Source organism: Chroicocephalus ridibundus, chromosome 17 (assembly GCF_963924245.1).
Source record: "Chroicocephalus ridibundus chromosome 17, bChrRid1.1, whole genome shotgun sequence".
NCBI lineage: Eukaryota > Metazoa > Chordata > Aves > Charadriiformes > Laridae > Chroicocephalus > Chroicocephalus ridibundus.
The window spans coordinates 1,718,774-1,732,740 of NC_086300.1; the positions used below are offsets into that span (position 1 = coordinate 1,718,774).

The 13,967-nt window shown below is 53.1% G+C and overlaps 1 protein-coding gene across 1 annotated transcript; it reads left to right on the top strand.

The window, feature by feature from the left end:
* Nucleotides 1-944: 944 nt before the first annotated feature.
* Nucleotides 945-2,645, top strand: HOXB13 (homeobox B13). Its single transcript, XM_063354866.1, has 2 exons — nucleotides 945-1,563; nucleotides 2,389-2,645. Exons 1-2 carry the CDS (start codon nucleotides 945-947, stop codon nucleotides 2,643-2,645), a joined length of 876 nt encoding a protein of 291 aa, XP_063210936.1.
* The last annotated feature ends 11,322 nt before the right edge of the window (nucleotides 2,646-13,967 follow it).

Consider the following 13,967-nt stretch of genomic DNA (forward strand, 5'->3'; position numbering starts at 1 on the left):
GACCTGCAGACCCGGGCCAGGCCCAGACCCACACGTGGCAATATCTTGGTGCAAATAGATTGTTTTCCCCTCCTTTGCAGTTATTTTTTCGGGATGCCTGGGACCCCCCCTTTCCCCTTTCTCCTTGCTTTTAAGGCCATGCCCTGTCCCTCTCCCCAGGGAGGCAGGTTCCGGCCTTTTGCAGCTGGAGGTGGGGGTGTGCGGCGATGTGCGTGGGATAAACCCCCCCCGAGCAGGGGCAGAGAGTGAGGCTGGGGCGCGGGGAGGCCCCGTCCCCGGGGGTTCATCTCTGCCCCCATCGCTGCCCGCCGTCACCCTGCTGGGCCGAGGGGGGTCCCCGGCTCTCCTCGGGCTGGGCCGGGTTTTTGTCAGGGCAGAAGCCCCCGGACCTGCGTGGCAAGAAGGGGCCACACCGCAAAAAAAAATTTAAATAAATAAAAAGGTGGTTTTAATCTGAGCCCGGATTTTTCCATCGGGGACTGCTCCTCCGCGCCGTTCGTGATCCTCCTTCCCTCCTTCCCCTTCCCCTCCCTCCCCTCGTCCCCCCCATTCCTCCCCCACCTCTCCCCCCTTGATTTTTTTTTTTTTTTGCAAGATGCAGCGCAAAGAGGCGCCTCCCGTGTACCCGCCTGTCACGTGCAGGGGGGGGTCGTCCTCCTCCTCCCATTGCAATAAAAGTATTTTCGCAATTTCTGCAGCCAGGGTTTATTGGGGCTGGAGGGTTTTTGTGTGGGGTTGGGTTTTTTTTCCTCCTTCTCCGTCCTTTTCCCCCCGAGCGGCAGCCAATGAGGCAGCCCCCGGGCGTTGCGTCAGGGCAGCCCGGCGGGGAAAGGCAGCTCTCGGCAGCTCGCAGCCTTTTAAAAAGATCCGGGGACCCCCCTCGGGCAGTGCCCGGGTGCTGCCGAGCAGGCTCTCCCCATGCCCCGGCCCCCGCGCTGCCCCCCATGCAGCCCCCGGAGCCCCGCGGCCCCCCGGGCCTGGAGGGGCTCCTGGCAGCCGGCGGCTTCGCAGGCGGCCAGGGCAGGGGGCTGCTGCCGCCTCCCCCGCCGGCCCTCGGCGGGCCGTCGCCTCCCCCCGGGATGAACCCCGGTTACCCGCCGGAGGGGCCGCCCGAGCCGCCCAAGCCGTGCCCCGCCGCCCCGCCGCCCCCCGCGGCCGCCCCGCCGGGTCCCGCCGCCTCCGCCCCGCTGCCCTACGGATACTTCGGCAGCGGCTACTACTCCTGCCGGGTCGCCCGCAGCGCCCTGAAAACCGGCCCGGCCCAGGGCCCCTTCCCCGCCGAGAAGTACCTGGACCCCGCCGCGGGCAGCGAGGACTTCCAGAGCCGCCCCGCCGAGTTCGCTTTTTACCCCGGCTACGGGGCTCCTTACCAGCCCGTCGCCGGTTACCTGGACGTGTCGGTGGTACCGGGGTTGGGGGGGGCGGGGGAGGCCCGGCATGAGACTCTGCTGCCCGTGGACGGTTACCATCAGCCGTGGGCTCTGGGCGGCGGCTGGAGCAGCCAGATGTGCTGCCCCAAGGAGCAGGGACAGGCCGGGTACCTCCTGAAATCCGCCTTTGCAGGTAAAGTCCCTGCGCTGGGGCTGGCGGAGGGGAGGGGGTACGGGGGGGTGCTCGTGTGTGGAGGGGGGTTGGGACCAAGGCTTAAAGTAACCTGCTGGGAGCGGCTTTTGCCCTCCAGTCACACTTAATTACGAACCAAATTAGCCAGTAGGTAGGTTTCACGAAATAATAATTCAGATTAACAGCGGGCTTTGCAACGCATCGCCCTCCGAGCAGGGAGGCAGATGGTGCTACTATCGGGATCCCATAGCGATACTATCGGGGTTCCATAGCGATACTATCGGGATCCCATGGCGATACTATCGGGATCCCATGGCGATACTATCGGGGTTCCATAGTGCTACTATCGGGGTTCAGACCCGATCCCTCGGAATGGGGCTGCTTTAGAGGGGGGAAGGGGTGCCCATGACCCCCCACCGTGCAGGGCCGGGAACGCGGGGCCCCTTCCCAGGCACCCCCGTCCACGCCGGTGGGACTGAACTCCCCCCCGGCCCTGCGCGGCCGCGCACTCACCGCGCTGAAAGCGCGGAGCGAGTACGCGAGTATTAGCGCGGGTCTCACCCGCGTCGGTGTTTTGCCAATACATGGGTTTCTGCCCCCAGAAAAATAATAATAAATTCAGGGAAGAAAAACAATATTTAAATATCAATTGGGCGAATGTATCATTTAAATATCTTCAAATATCATCGCTGTCAGGAGGCCGGAGGGAGGAACCGGGGCGGCAGGGAGGGGGGGTGCTGCTTGCAGGGAAAGGTGATGGGAGGTGGGTGCAGGGTGCGTGGAGACCCCCCCGGCCCCGCTCAGCCCCGTTTCTCCCCACCCCAGACTCCGCCGGGCCGTTGCCCCCCGACGGCTGCTCCTTCCGCCGGGGCCGCAAGAAGAGGGTCCCGTACAGCAAGGGGCAGCTGAAGGAGCTGGAGAAGGAGTACGCCAGCAGCAAGTTCATCACCCGCGACAAGAGGAGGAAGATCTCCGCCGCCACCAACCTCACGGAGCGACAGATCACCATCTGGTTCCAGAACAGGCGGGTGAAAGAGAAAAAAGTCGTCGCCAAAATCAAAAGCAGCAGCAGCACCCCGTGAGGACACGGCCACCGCAAGCCCCGAAGGGGGTCCCCGTCTGCCCCCCCACCCCGGGGTGTGTGTGTGGGGGGGACACACCGGCACCGTCAGCGGCGGGAGCGAGCGGCCCCCCCGGGGCGGGCTGAGCCGTCCCCGCCGCCCGGGGCAGCGCAGGGCGCTGGGCACCGCTCCCCGCCGCTCCCGCGGGTGAGACCCCCCCCGAAAAGTGTGTGTGTGTGGGGGCGAGTTCGGAAGATGCCCCATCCCTGCCCGCTTTGCACGCAGAGGACCCTGTACAGTTCGCTCCTGCGTTACAGCCGCCGCCGCCACCTCGTGCTCCCTCCGTCTCCCACCGCTTCGGGTTGAACCGCATCCTCAGAGCGCTTAAAAAAAGTAATAATGAGGAAAAACTGGCCTAATTGCATTAATTAACCCCAATACGCAACTCCCGGCTCGCCTGCGTGCGGCCGGAGCGGGGCTGGGAGGTTACAGGGAATTTGGTTTTTAGAAACGAAACAAAAATCTCCTTAATTCCGGCAGAAGTATCAAAATGCGCGTCTAAAGGAGAATAAATATAGTCCAGGTGTGCTGGATAGAAACACACGCGCATTTTCTGCATAAACGCGCAGGTTTGCATCAATGTACAGTATATGACGTATATGTACCCGTAGGCACACATTTATGAAGGCATGATCTACGTTTTTTTGCGCGGTTATATATAAAATATACATAATGTATGCACATGCACATATTTAGCAGTACGCATTATTTTACCTTTTCTCATATACGATGTTTGTGTTCGTGTCTTTATATATACCCAGCTGCCCAAACGTATGCAATATAGTACTGGATGTGTGGCTATAAATATATACTCGATAAAGGTGTATATACACGTGTTTGTATACGTACATATAAACATACTTATATGTACGTTCATGCCTATATTTTGATACAGGTAAATGCAATTCGTATAACTCCATAGGCGCGCTTTCGTTTGTGCTAACATACGTGTATTTGTACACGCATTTTCCTTCTACTAATACAGAATTATAGCGATACGTTTCGTAGCATGTGCTGAGATAATCCCCGTATAATACTAAAGGGTCCTGGTTAATATTAAGAAACGTCGTCATCCTTTTCAGCAGAATAAATCGGGTGAAAGTAAACATACTTGAGCACGCGCTTTTCTCTGTCCTTCTCGGGTTATTCACAGCTCCAGGGAAGCGCAAACTCCGCGTACACAATTTCTTTGTTTAATATCTCGGCGTCTCAAGGCAGCGGCGTGTCGGCGTGTCCCGCAGCAGCGCCGCGTTTAAACCTGCCTGTAAACCCCCCAAAACCTCTCAAACGGTGAAAAAACTCAAAAACACCGTTACCGCAAACAATAATTTGCCTTTTTTTCCTGCCTTTTATTTCTTTTATAAATTTGAAGCACTAAACCGCAGTGCGCCCTAAATAATGAACGTTTTAAATAGCGATTTTGTTCGTGTTTAATAACGTATTTATTCAACATTTTAGGCTTGGCCTGGCTCTGGCTTCCAGCAGGTTCCCGGCGCGCTCTCCCCGGGTTTTTCCCCGTTTTTTCCTCGTTTTCCCCAAATATTCCGTCCCCGCGCTTTGCAGGAGGTGCGGGCGGCACCCCGGGGTGCAGCCTGACCCCGCCTGGGCGGGCGGCACTCTCCCGTGACGTCACGCCTGACGCCAGAAACTCCGGGAGGCGGACAGCCAATGGCGCTCGGGCTGAGCGTTCCGAGCGGTGACGTAAGCGGGGGCCGTGGGGCAGACGCAATAAATCCCGCCCCGCGCGACTCCGGTCCCCCCCCAAAAAGGATCCCCCAAAAGGAAGAAACGGGGCGATACGGTCAGCGTGAGCGCAGAAACGCGTAGGAAACCGCGCGGCCCCAGCGCGGGCTATAGGTCCCTGTGCTCGCCTATAACGCTCGCCTACAGGGCCCCGCACTCGCCTATAACGCTCCTCCGGCCCCCGGCATCCCTGCCCTGTGTGAGCAGTGACCGGTCCCCCGGCAGCCGGAGCCCCGGCGGCAGCTCTGTCCCGAGGGACCGGTTACACTTTGCTCTGCCCCATCCGGACCCTGCTCTGAATTAACTCGGCTTTGAGCCAATTCGGGTTTATTTTCTTAATTTCTGGGCCGGAGGGGGGATCCCGGCCCCGAGTCCTGGGGGCACCGGCCGGATCCGCCGTTCCTCCCCCGCTAGAAAGCGGCTGGGAATGCTCCTCTGCCTTCCCCGATGGATGCAAAACTCAAAATCTGCTTTTCTTTCCCCCTCTGTTACCAAGAATGAACATTCTCGCCCTGATTTCTGTGTGCCTGTAGGGGCTGGAGAACAGAAGCCCGAGAGAAGGAAACCTCTCGGATGTCCCCCAAAGAAAAGCAAATAATGCAAGAAAAGAAACCAAATCTGACCCGTATCTGAGCGCAACTTCAAAATAAACACGGTGTGTTTACAGGTTTGGGAAGGGATGCTCCTCTTAGAGCTCCCCTCTACGGCACGTTAAGGGTTAATCCCTTTAGTGAGATGCTTCTTTCTTCCATCCTTATTTCCCCACCACCACCACCACCATATAGGGATCTCTCCCCATGTCCCAAACCCGCTCTGGAACGGCTGGAATCCCCCAGACACCTCCAGCTCAGTTAGCACCCCCCTCCCCAGTGAGAAACTGGGCTGAAACTGGGAGACGTGTCCCCTCCCGCCCCCAATCCCTGTCCTCAGCTCCAGCCCCGAACCCGAGGCGGAAAATGCGGATGGGAAGGGGAGGAGGAGAGTCTCGGGACGAGCTGTAAAACCTTTACACGGCGGCCTCAGCAAAGGGCGAGAAAGGCCCGACATCCTCGTAAAACGCGGGCAAGGAGCCGCTGCGGGGGGGCGCCGGGCCAGGTGAAGGCTCCCGCCCCCTCCCTTTGCCGTTGAACTTGAAATTCAGAAAACCTGGGGCAGAACAGCCCAAAACGTGGGGCAGAACAGCCCAAAACGTGGGGCAGAGCAGCCCAAACCTGGGGCAGAACAACCCAAAAACCTGGGGCAGAGCAGCCCTGGGAGGTCCCGGGTGGGCAGCGGGGTGGGGTGGGGGGCTCTGGTATGGGTTTAGTAAGAAAATTGCTTTTAAAACAGCCACTGGAGAGGCACCATCTGCCGGCTGCCCTGTCCTGAGGTCCTCTCCTCTCCCTCCTTTATTTTTCCCCTAACTCAGACGAAAAGGCACCAAAGACCCACCTAGGAGCGTAAGGGGGACAGAAAGAGGCGCAGTGGGGACACCTCTCCGAGCCCTTCCTTCACGCCTCCCCCCCTTCCCCAGCCTTTGACTCCTTTCTTTTGTTCAAGTTCATGCCCACTGCACAAAGTGTCTGAGCTGCTCTTTTTTTTCCCTTCCCTTTCCCCCTTCAAAGGATTTTGTCATTGAACTTGAGCCCACGTTGTAAACATTCTTGGGTCTTACAAGCATTTTGACGGGATGTCATTAACAGGGACCCCAGACTGCTCTGTCGTTCCCTGCTTCTCCTTCAACTGAATCAAAGGTACAGTTTTTACATCCCCACTCCATTTGTTTCCTAATCTGAGTCCAAAAAATAAAATAGAATACAAAAGGGAGCTCTGCCTCTCTCCCTCTCTTTCTTTTTTTAAAATTTCTTTTAAAACGTGTTATTTTTTCAAACATAAGACGACGCGATCTCTTTGTGTGTGTGCTGCTGTACATCACCGTGTAATTTTAGACCTGTAAACAAAACAGGAAAACTCCTCATTGTGGTTACATCCAATAAATTTAAAATGAAATTCCTTACTCTAAAGCACTGCCAGGGAAATGGCTTTTCGATGTATTATAGTGTTACACTCTGTACAAAGGCGAAATATAACTAATATTCCACGGGAATCCACATTATCTTTCTCTGCTAGATGACTTAATTGCTTTTTATAAAATTAAAAAAAATTTTTTTAAAAATTAAAAAAGATGAAACAGGTTTATTGTTTGCGAGCAGACTCGCCGTTGATGGGTCTCACGCCACTGTGGAAGTGCCACAGGGATGGAATATTCCCTAAACAGCAACTAAAGCCCTCTTTTCGTTGGGTTTTTTTTGCTCTGATCTACAGAAGTAAGCGTCCAAGTGAGAAATATTTCAATTTTCCGAGCTGAAATTTAATACAGTCATGGTTTTCTAATGGGTTTTTGTTCATTCACGCTCAAACCCATTTCAGTCCCACCGCAGAGAACCGTGTGCTGAATGTTAATGGCCACTGTAAGACTGTGAAATACCCGCATTATACATCCGTGTGCGATTTTCTGTCGCAACCAAAAGACGGAGAAAAGGGGGCTCTTTTCAATTCCTTTTCAAGCACCGTTTTGTCTTTATTGTGACGCTAAACACTTATTTTTTTCTTTCTTTTTCGCCCCTTGAAGATCGCTGACGAACGCCCAGAAACGCGAGGCTGCCTATTTGCATTTCCCCGCATCCCGCAGCCTCCGTCGCCCTCTTCGCCATCAATTTGCGTGCAAAAAAGTGCAAGAAAGGGACGATTCCTCCCGCTCTCGGCCGGGCAGGAGGAAAAACCAGAACCCGGCCCAGAAATGAGGGGAAAAAGCCCGATTTACCCGGTCCCACCGCCGTTCGCTTCTCCTGAGGCTGCACCGGGGCCGCCGGACCCGAGCGGGGCAGCGGCTGCGGCCCCGAGGACGGGCTACGGGAGGGGGAAAAAAACCACTTTTAAAGCACAATTTTACCTAGAGAGAGGCCCTGACTGCACCCGAGCTCACCTTGCAAGTGTCTCCTGTCCCCTTCAGCAATTTGCAGCCCGACAGATTTTTTTGCAGTACCTGTAAGGTTGTTCTTTTCGCCGAACACCCGAGGCTAAAAGAGGTTTGTTTTTTTTTTTTATTTGGAGGATACACCCACTTGCTTTTAATTTTTATAAGCAAGTAAGAAAGCCTGTCTGTATGGCCACAGGAAGGGTACTACCTAATGAAGAAAAATACGTGGAAATTAGCGTGTTGGTTATTATGAGACTACGGGGGTTTTGCCCAGAGAAGGGAAAGAAAATCCCGGTGCATAAAGCAACACGGGGAATCGAATTAAACTATCTGTTGTTTTTTTCATGCCACTGATTCCCGTCCATTGTATAGGTATAAGACTAGCAAGGGGGCTTGGGGCCACCTGAGGGACAGGACACTTGGTGTGTGCAATGTCCAGAAGAAACCCAGGTCCCAGCTGGGTCACCTTCCAGGGACCATTTATCAGAGTCTTGGTAAGATTTGATTTACTAAAATTCACCTCCAACTCCAACTCGCCCTCGCACATCGCTGAAACCCTCAGGGGCCCACCCTGGGTCTGTGACCCCGAAAGCGGGTCCTGGCAAGAATATCAAAAGCAGAAGGGAATGAGGTGTGGAAATGCCAGGGACAGACCCAAACCCGGACAAAGGGAGCCGATACAGAGCCGACGGCAACGCTAAGCTGCCAAAACCAGAAAGCGAGCGCGTGGGCTTTCATATCTCATCCCCACTGAAATGTACTGAAATGCTGGAGAAAGATGGAAACCAGAGGGGTGGAAGCAGAGACAGGTCTGTGTTTGCACACGTATATTTCAGCAGGACTCAACAATTTATTTCTAAAAAAGTAACCTGGACTCATGGCTTCATTTCCTCATCGAAGTCTCAGTTTCACAGGACACTTCAGTGGCTGCTTTAAGCAGGTGAATGAGACACAGGAGCTTCATCTGGCTTAAAACCAGGCAGCTTTCGAGCACCTTGTGGGACACGGGGCTTCTAAGGTTGTCCTCGAGCACCGCACGCAGCCGCAAGGGTCGCGGTACCCGCGGGTGTAAATAACCGAGGTTGCTGGGACGCTCGTTGCTCAACTGAAGGGCTGTTACTGGATGAGGGAAAGGAGGAAAACCATTCTGGCTTGGAAAATCCCATGAGGAAAAGGCTAGTTGGAAGAAATACCTTCCTGAAAAAAATTGTCATTATTAAAATGGCTATATGCCTTCATCTTGCCTCCCCCCTCAAATTAATGAAGCGATGTAAAAGAAATTTCCTTTGTTTATCCTAAAATTTATCCTAAAGTTTATCTGAAACATAGATATTATATTAGCCTTCCTGAAAAAAAAAAAAACAAAACACAAAAAAAAACCCAAACCGCACCATATTCTTTTCTCACATATTTGAGTTTTAGCAGTTTACCACATGAAACAGGAGAGGCGGGACACGGAACACAACTAAATTATGTTAAATGCCTTTTTTCCTGCACGGTGAAATGCTTGGAATCATGGGGGCTCTGTCAGTGTCGTGAGCTCTGGGGGCAACAGCTTCCAGCTTTTGTCCATGTGCACCGAAAAGCCGGGAGCCGTGTCGAGGCGCGGTTCATCCGTCCCCGCCGAGCACTCGCGGCCCTGAGGGTGAGGGTGAGGGTGAGCGTCTCCTCCTGGGGGGGTTCCGAACCAGCACCTCTCCCCATCGCCCCCTTCAGCCTCTGGGCTGGTGTTGATATAAATCAAACAATTCCCCTCAAGTGCAGCGGCAAAATTGTGCCGTCCCTTGCTTTGGTTACAGCTGAAAGGAATCTCCTCGAGTTCAGCGCGGAGGAGACTGGGACCGTCGTTTCATGCACGTTTGCGAGGCACGAAGCAGAGCCTTTCTACAGCACGAGCCATTGTTTTCTGTCGCCTTATTATGGCTTCTCCTATTTGTCCCTCCACAATATCCCTCAGTCGACACTGCTGGAAGACCGACCCGATGCTGCAGATCCACTGGGGACGGAGCTGTTGCTTGCTCCCACGGGAACTGAGATTCCTCCTCCGACAGCAGGTTTCTCAGCGTCTTCTCTCCATCCGCCCCGTGCAAGCGGTGGCCTATTGAGACAATGTCTTTCAGATGGACAAGAGACTTGTGAGCTGCAATAGCAGAAGCAGCACGTGCTCTTGTGTCCCTTCCTATGTGCACCCAGAAACGGTCCCCGTGGGCCTGTGAGAAGAGGCTGAGCCAGACGGTTGAGAAAGAAATGGGAATTCACGGCTTCACAACTTGTTCTCTTTATCCACCAAGAAATTTTCCCTTGATGGCAGAAGAGGAATTTGGTCATGGGTTTTGGACATCCAGAAATACAGAACAAAGGAAAGTGGGAATAGATTAACTCCGTGGAGGGCTGTGTCTGGTGCAGTTGGGACATGCTGGGACCTACGACACGAGCAGGTAGATGCGGAGTACACAGACAGCGACTCCAGCATCCTCAGACGTGCTGCGCGGCCCGTGACCTCCTCTTTATGCCCAGGATTTCCACACTGTGACCCTTCCTTGCCCTCCTCTCTCCAACACTAAGTTCCTCATGTTTTTGGGATGCTCGTTTTTTAACCCTGGAGAATGTTTGTTGGCGCCAAATGTTTCCTCACAGCTGAATCTGAAATGCATGGTGGCAAACACGCTGCAGTCCGCTGCGTACTGGCCCTCCAGCCGCGCGAGCGGCTGAGCTGGGCTACCCCTGGGGACCATTTGCTGGGCTAATGCTTCTACCGGTGTCACACAGACACAGAGCGCAGGTCGGTTGTTAACTCAAATGCCTTTACCGTCTCATCATTTCTCGCCTATGATATTCCTCAGGAGTCTGCGTGAGCTCCTGGACGCTGGTGCCGAGAATATCCAAGTTCCCACTTCAGGGCGCAGCACGCAAACAGTCTGCACGGTTTTGGCTGATTTTTTTTTTTTTTGGAAATTTTTAATACACCTTACTACCTTCACCTATATGTAAAAAAATAGCCATAGAGAGTTTAATCATTAGAAACAATATGTAAACTGATGTGCTTGATTAAATTTAACAATGTGTGTAAAGCCATAAAGGCCGGTGCTGAGCTGGAAGAGACAGGCAGGTGCTTCTTGTTAAAATTCCTCTGCTGAATTACATGGCAGGTTGGGGTGAACTTCCTGTCATTTGAAGGCTCACCCTGTTTGCAACAACCATCCATCTCCCCCAGGATTATAAAATAGCGCTTAACATTTCTGTATTTCCTGAACGTACTTTTGAATAATGACATTTTTCTTCTTTTTAAATAAATCAGCCTATCCCAGATCCCAGATTATTTTCCTGAAAAGGTCTGATCCTTATGTAGAGGGCTCTAAACAATGATTTTGTTCCTGTTTCTCCCTCTGAGAAGTCAAGCACCGGCATTTAGCACTGAGATAGCTTCAGCATATTTTTCCAGAACCAACAGCAGCGATTTTCCCAGCTCCAGCCCGTCACAGCGGCGTGTTTGCCCAGCCCTGGGACCTTCCCTGCCCACCCTGGGACCTTCCCTGCCCAGTCTGGGACCTTGCTCCCCACCGACACTAAAAGAGAAAGTGCTTTTGCGTAGACGGGGAAACAAGCGCCGTGGTGTCGCAGCTCCTCAGACATACGGTTTTCACAAGCAAAGGAAGGTCAGTGGTATTTTTATGGGAATCCCTGGTTAATGTATGTTGCCGTCTCTGATGAAGACTCTTGTTCTTCTATTCCTACTTTCATGAACTGCCTCACTCCTTAGACCCAAGTGCCCCATAACTTCGGAGGGTTTGCAAAGAAACACAAAGGCTCGTATGCAGCGGCAAACGTGCCCCAGGTACAGAGTCTCCTGAGCAGTCCAAAGAACCGTCATCTGAATAAATGTTGACATAAAAATCACACACCTTGAGCTTTATGGCACCGTACGGCTCCGTCTGCGGTCTGGGCGGGCGGTGCAAGGCAGGGGGTGTCGATGCGCACCCCGCACAGCCCTGCGCAGCCCATTGCGGTGCCAGGGGACGCGTAAGAGGCCCAGGCACTCGTCTTGCTGCCCAGACGGGCCGGGCACGGCTGGAGCCCAGCGGGCTGCTGCCCTCCCCTCCGCCGGCGGGCGAGGAGGGGGCTGCTGGGCCCCCCCGGGGCTGGGAATCTCAGCTGAGGCTTTTAGAGGAGCCTCAGGGAAATCGGCGTGCATCTTTAACGGGCAGCCAGAGAGATTCTGGTCTCAACCTTATCACTTTGTTCTCATTAACAAATGGGCTTTTCCTCCACAGTGACTCAGCTCAGCCCAAATGAAAAAAAAAAAAAGGACAAAGCTCACTCCTGCAGCCACGCACGGTCCCGGTTCTGAGAGGAAAGGGAGAGTCAGGCGTAACAAGCCCTTCCATGTGCTCTGTTAGTCCCTGAGGCTGGAGAGCTTATGGTACAGGGGGAGAGCACTTTTCCTTACGCTTCTGCGTATTCTGCTTTACGCCTGCAGTCTGCATTTGGCTGCATCGCGAACTGGCACCTGGGAATTGCAGTTCTCCTACCCCATCTGCACGGTGCTTTCCGTGCCCTGGGCCAAGCCCCCATCACCGTAAATCAGCAGAGATAGTATTTTTCAACATAAATCATTGAACCACCCTTAATTTTTTTAACTCTGATTTCCCACTTGCTCTTTTTTTTGTTGCTAAATCTAATGCTGAGCCTATGCCTGAGCCGCCGGCGTTGGGACACCAGCCACCCAGTTTCCTGTCCCTCTCCCAAGTTCCCCATCATCATCGGTCCGTAGAGGATGTGAAATCTGGAACGAGATTCCAGGGCTCAGAGCCTCCATTCCTGCTGATGCAGCTCCATTTATTGCCAGTCCCATGTCCTTTCTTGGAGCGCTTTTGGCAGTCTTTTCCTACATCTGTGCTCAACCATCATTCAGGCACATTCCTCTAAGCCTAGGGTTACACAAACGCATGAAACAATGCGATACGTGTGGAGCAGAACTGGAAACGCACTGAAGGCTTTCGGTATTTGCCACATCCCACCACTGCCGCTACCTTCCTCTGTGCTCCACATCTTAAAATTCCACAGAGAGGTAAAATTAAGGAAATCGCCTCAATAAAATAACTGGAGGTTTTGAATTTGACTGCAGCTATTCTTTATCAAAATACTTCCCAGAATCAAGCTACTTCTTCCCCTTCCCCACCCAAGTTTTAGAAGAAAAGGGGAACGGTCAGGACTAGGATTTCTCAAAGACAAAAATAAATGTTGGCTTGTCTCTGTTCTCAGCGTGAATTCAAAGCCCAAGACTGAGTACTTTAAATAAAAATCCCAAGATTTGGTTTGCATTTGGTTTACGGCTTCTGCTGTAAAGGAATTAATGTATTTCAGAAGACCCAAGAGCCCGGTGGTTGAGGTGCTACCCTGGGACTTGAGAGGTTTGAGTTGTGCTTCTGGCTTTACCATTATCTCTAATTTTATTTCCACCTCTTACAGCCATTGTAAACTACACAGAGATCTCTGTGGGACTTTGCTATATAAGGGCCGATGTCATTTATAGTCTAAGTTGCAAAGAAATCCTCCCAAATCTGCCCAGCATCTAGCTCATCTGCCAGCAGCAGGCCAGAATCACTGAGAAATACAGCAAACCTGTGGGGTCCTGCAGCCCGGCCGACTGCAGACTTGGGAAAAAGGCTGGAGAGACGCTGTGTGAGCAGGAGGCATCTCAGTCACACTGGCTGGAGCACCAAGAATGGCTGCACGATCCACCGGGCCACCGAGAACCTCGAGGACCATGCACCTTGGAGGGCTCCTCTCTCCCTAAACGTAAATCTCTTTTAGTTGTTACCTTTAACCAGTCTCCGAAATCCAGCTTTCTCAAACCTTTTTCTCTCAGACTTGAAGAGGAAAAGGACGATTTGACGGTGGCTCTTCTTGGCTCACCAGACTGACATGGGGCAAGGTCATGAATGCCTGAGCAGCAGACACAGACCTCAGCAAAACCCCGCAGGAGAACAGGACTGATTTAATAAGTGGAGTTTCTAGACGTAGCCTCTATGAGAAAAGCGCTTTATTCCCACCTCTGCTGCAGGGATTAGGGCAGGAGTGTCTCTGGCTTTGCTCCCTGAGCAGAGCTGCGTCGCTGGTGCTGGGCAGCGCAGAGGTGCTGGGTACGGGTCTGCCAGCCCCGGCCTCCAGCTCCTTGGGGGCTTCAGGTGTCCCCTCCTACGTCTGGCTACCTCCAAGAATAGCTCTGCATGGAAGGAAGGAGAAATTAATTAGGAATTAGGGATCTCTGCTCAACAGGATCTGTTGGAGTTTTTTTCTCCTTTCTCCCTGTTTGGTCTTAAAAGACAGAAGAACACACCACAATCAGTGGGAGTTACCACTTTTCCTCCTAAATTTTTTTTTTTTTTACTTTTCCTTTTGCTGCAAATGCCAGTGTGACGAGAAGTGAGATACCGGAATTCTTCAAGGGAGTTAGTGGACACCAGGTTCTCTGCTCTCTCCCCTCCTGCTCTTGCGAATCTCTACCATGCCGGGACATTTCTCACCCTTGTCACTTCACCGTCAAGCCCTCCTCTCAGAGCAGAAGGCTCCAGGCTCCT

Bases quoted from the DNA above. Each gene is read 5' to 3' on its own strand.
- HOXB13 (XM_063354866.1), top strand. From the start codon at position 945: ATGCAGCCCCCGGAGCCCCGCGGCCCCCCGGGCCTGGAGGGGCTCCTG. The intron at 1,564-2,388 runs GTAAAGTCCCTG...TCCCCACCCCAG, and splicing joins CCTGAAATCCGCCTTTGCAG to ACTCCGCCGGGCCGTTGCCC.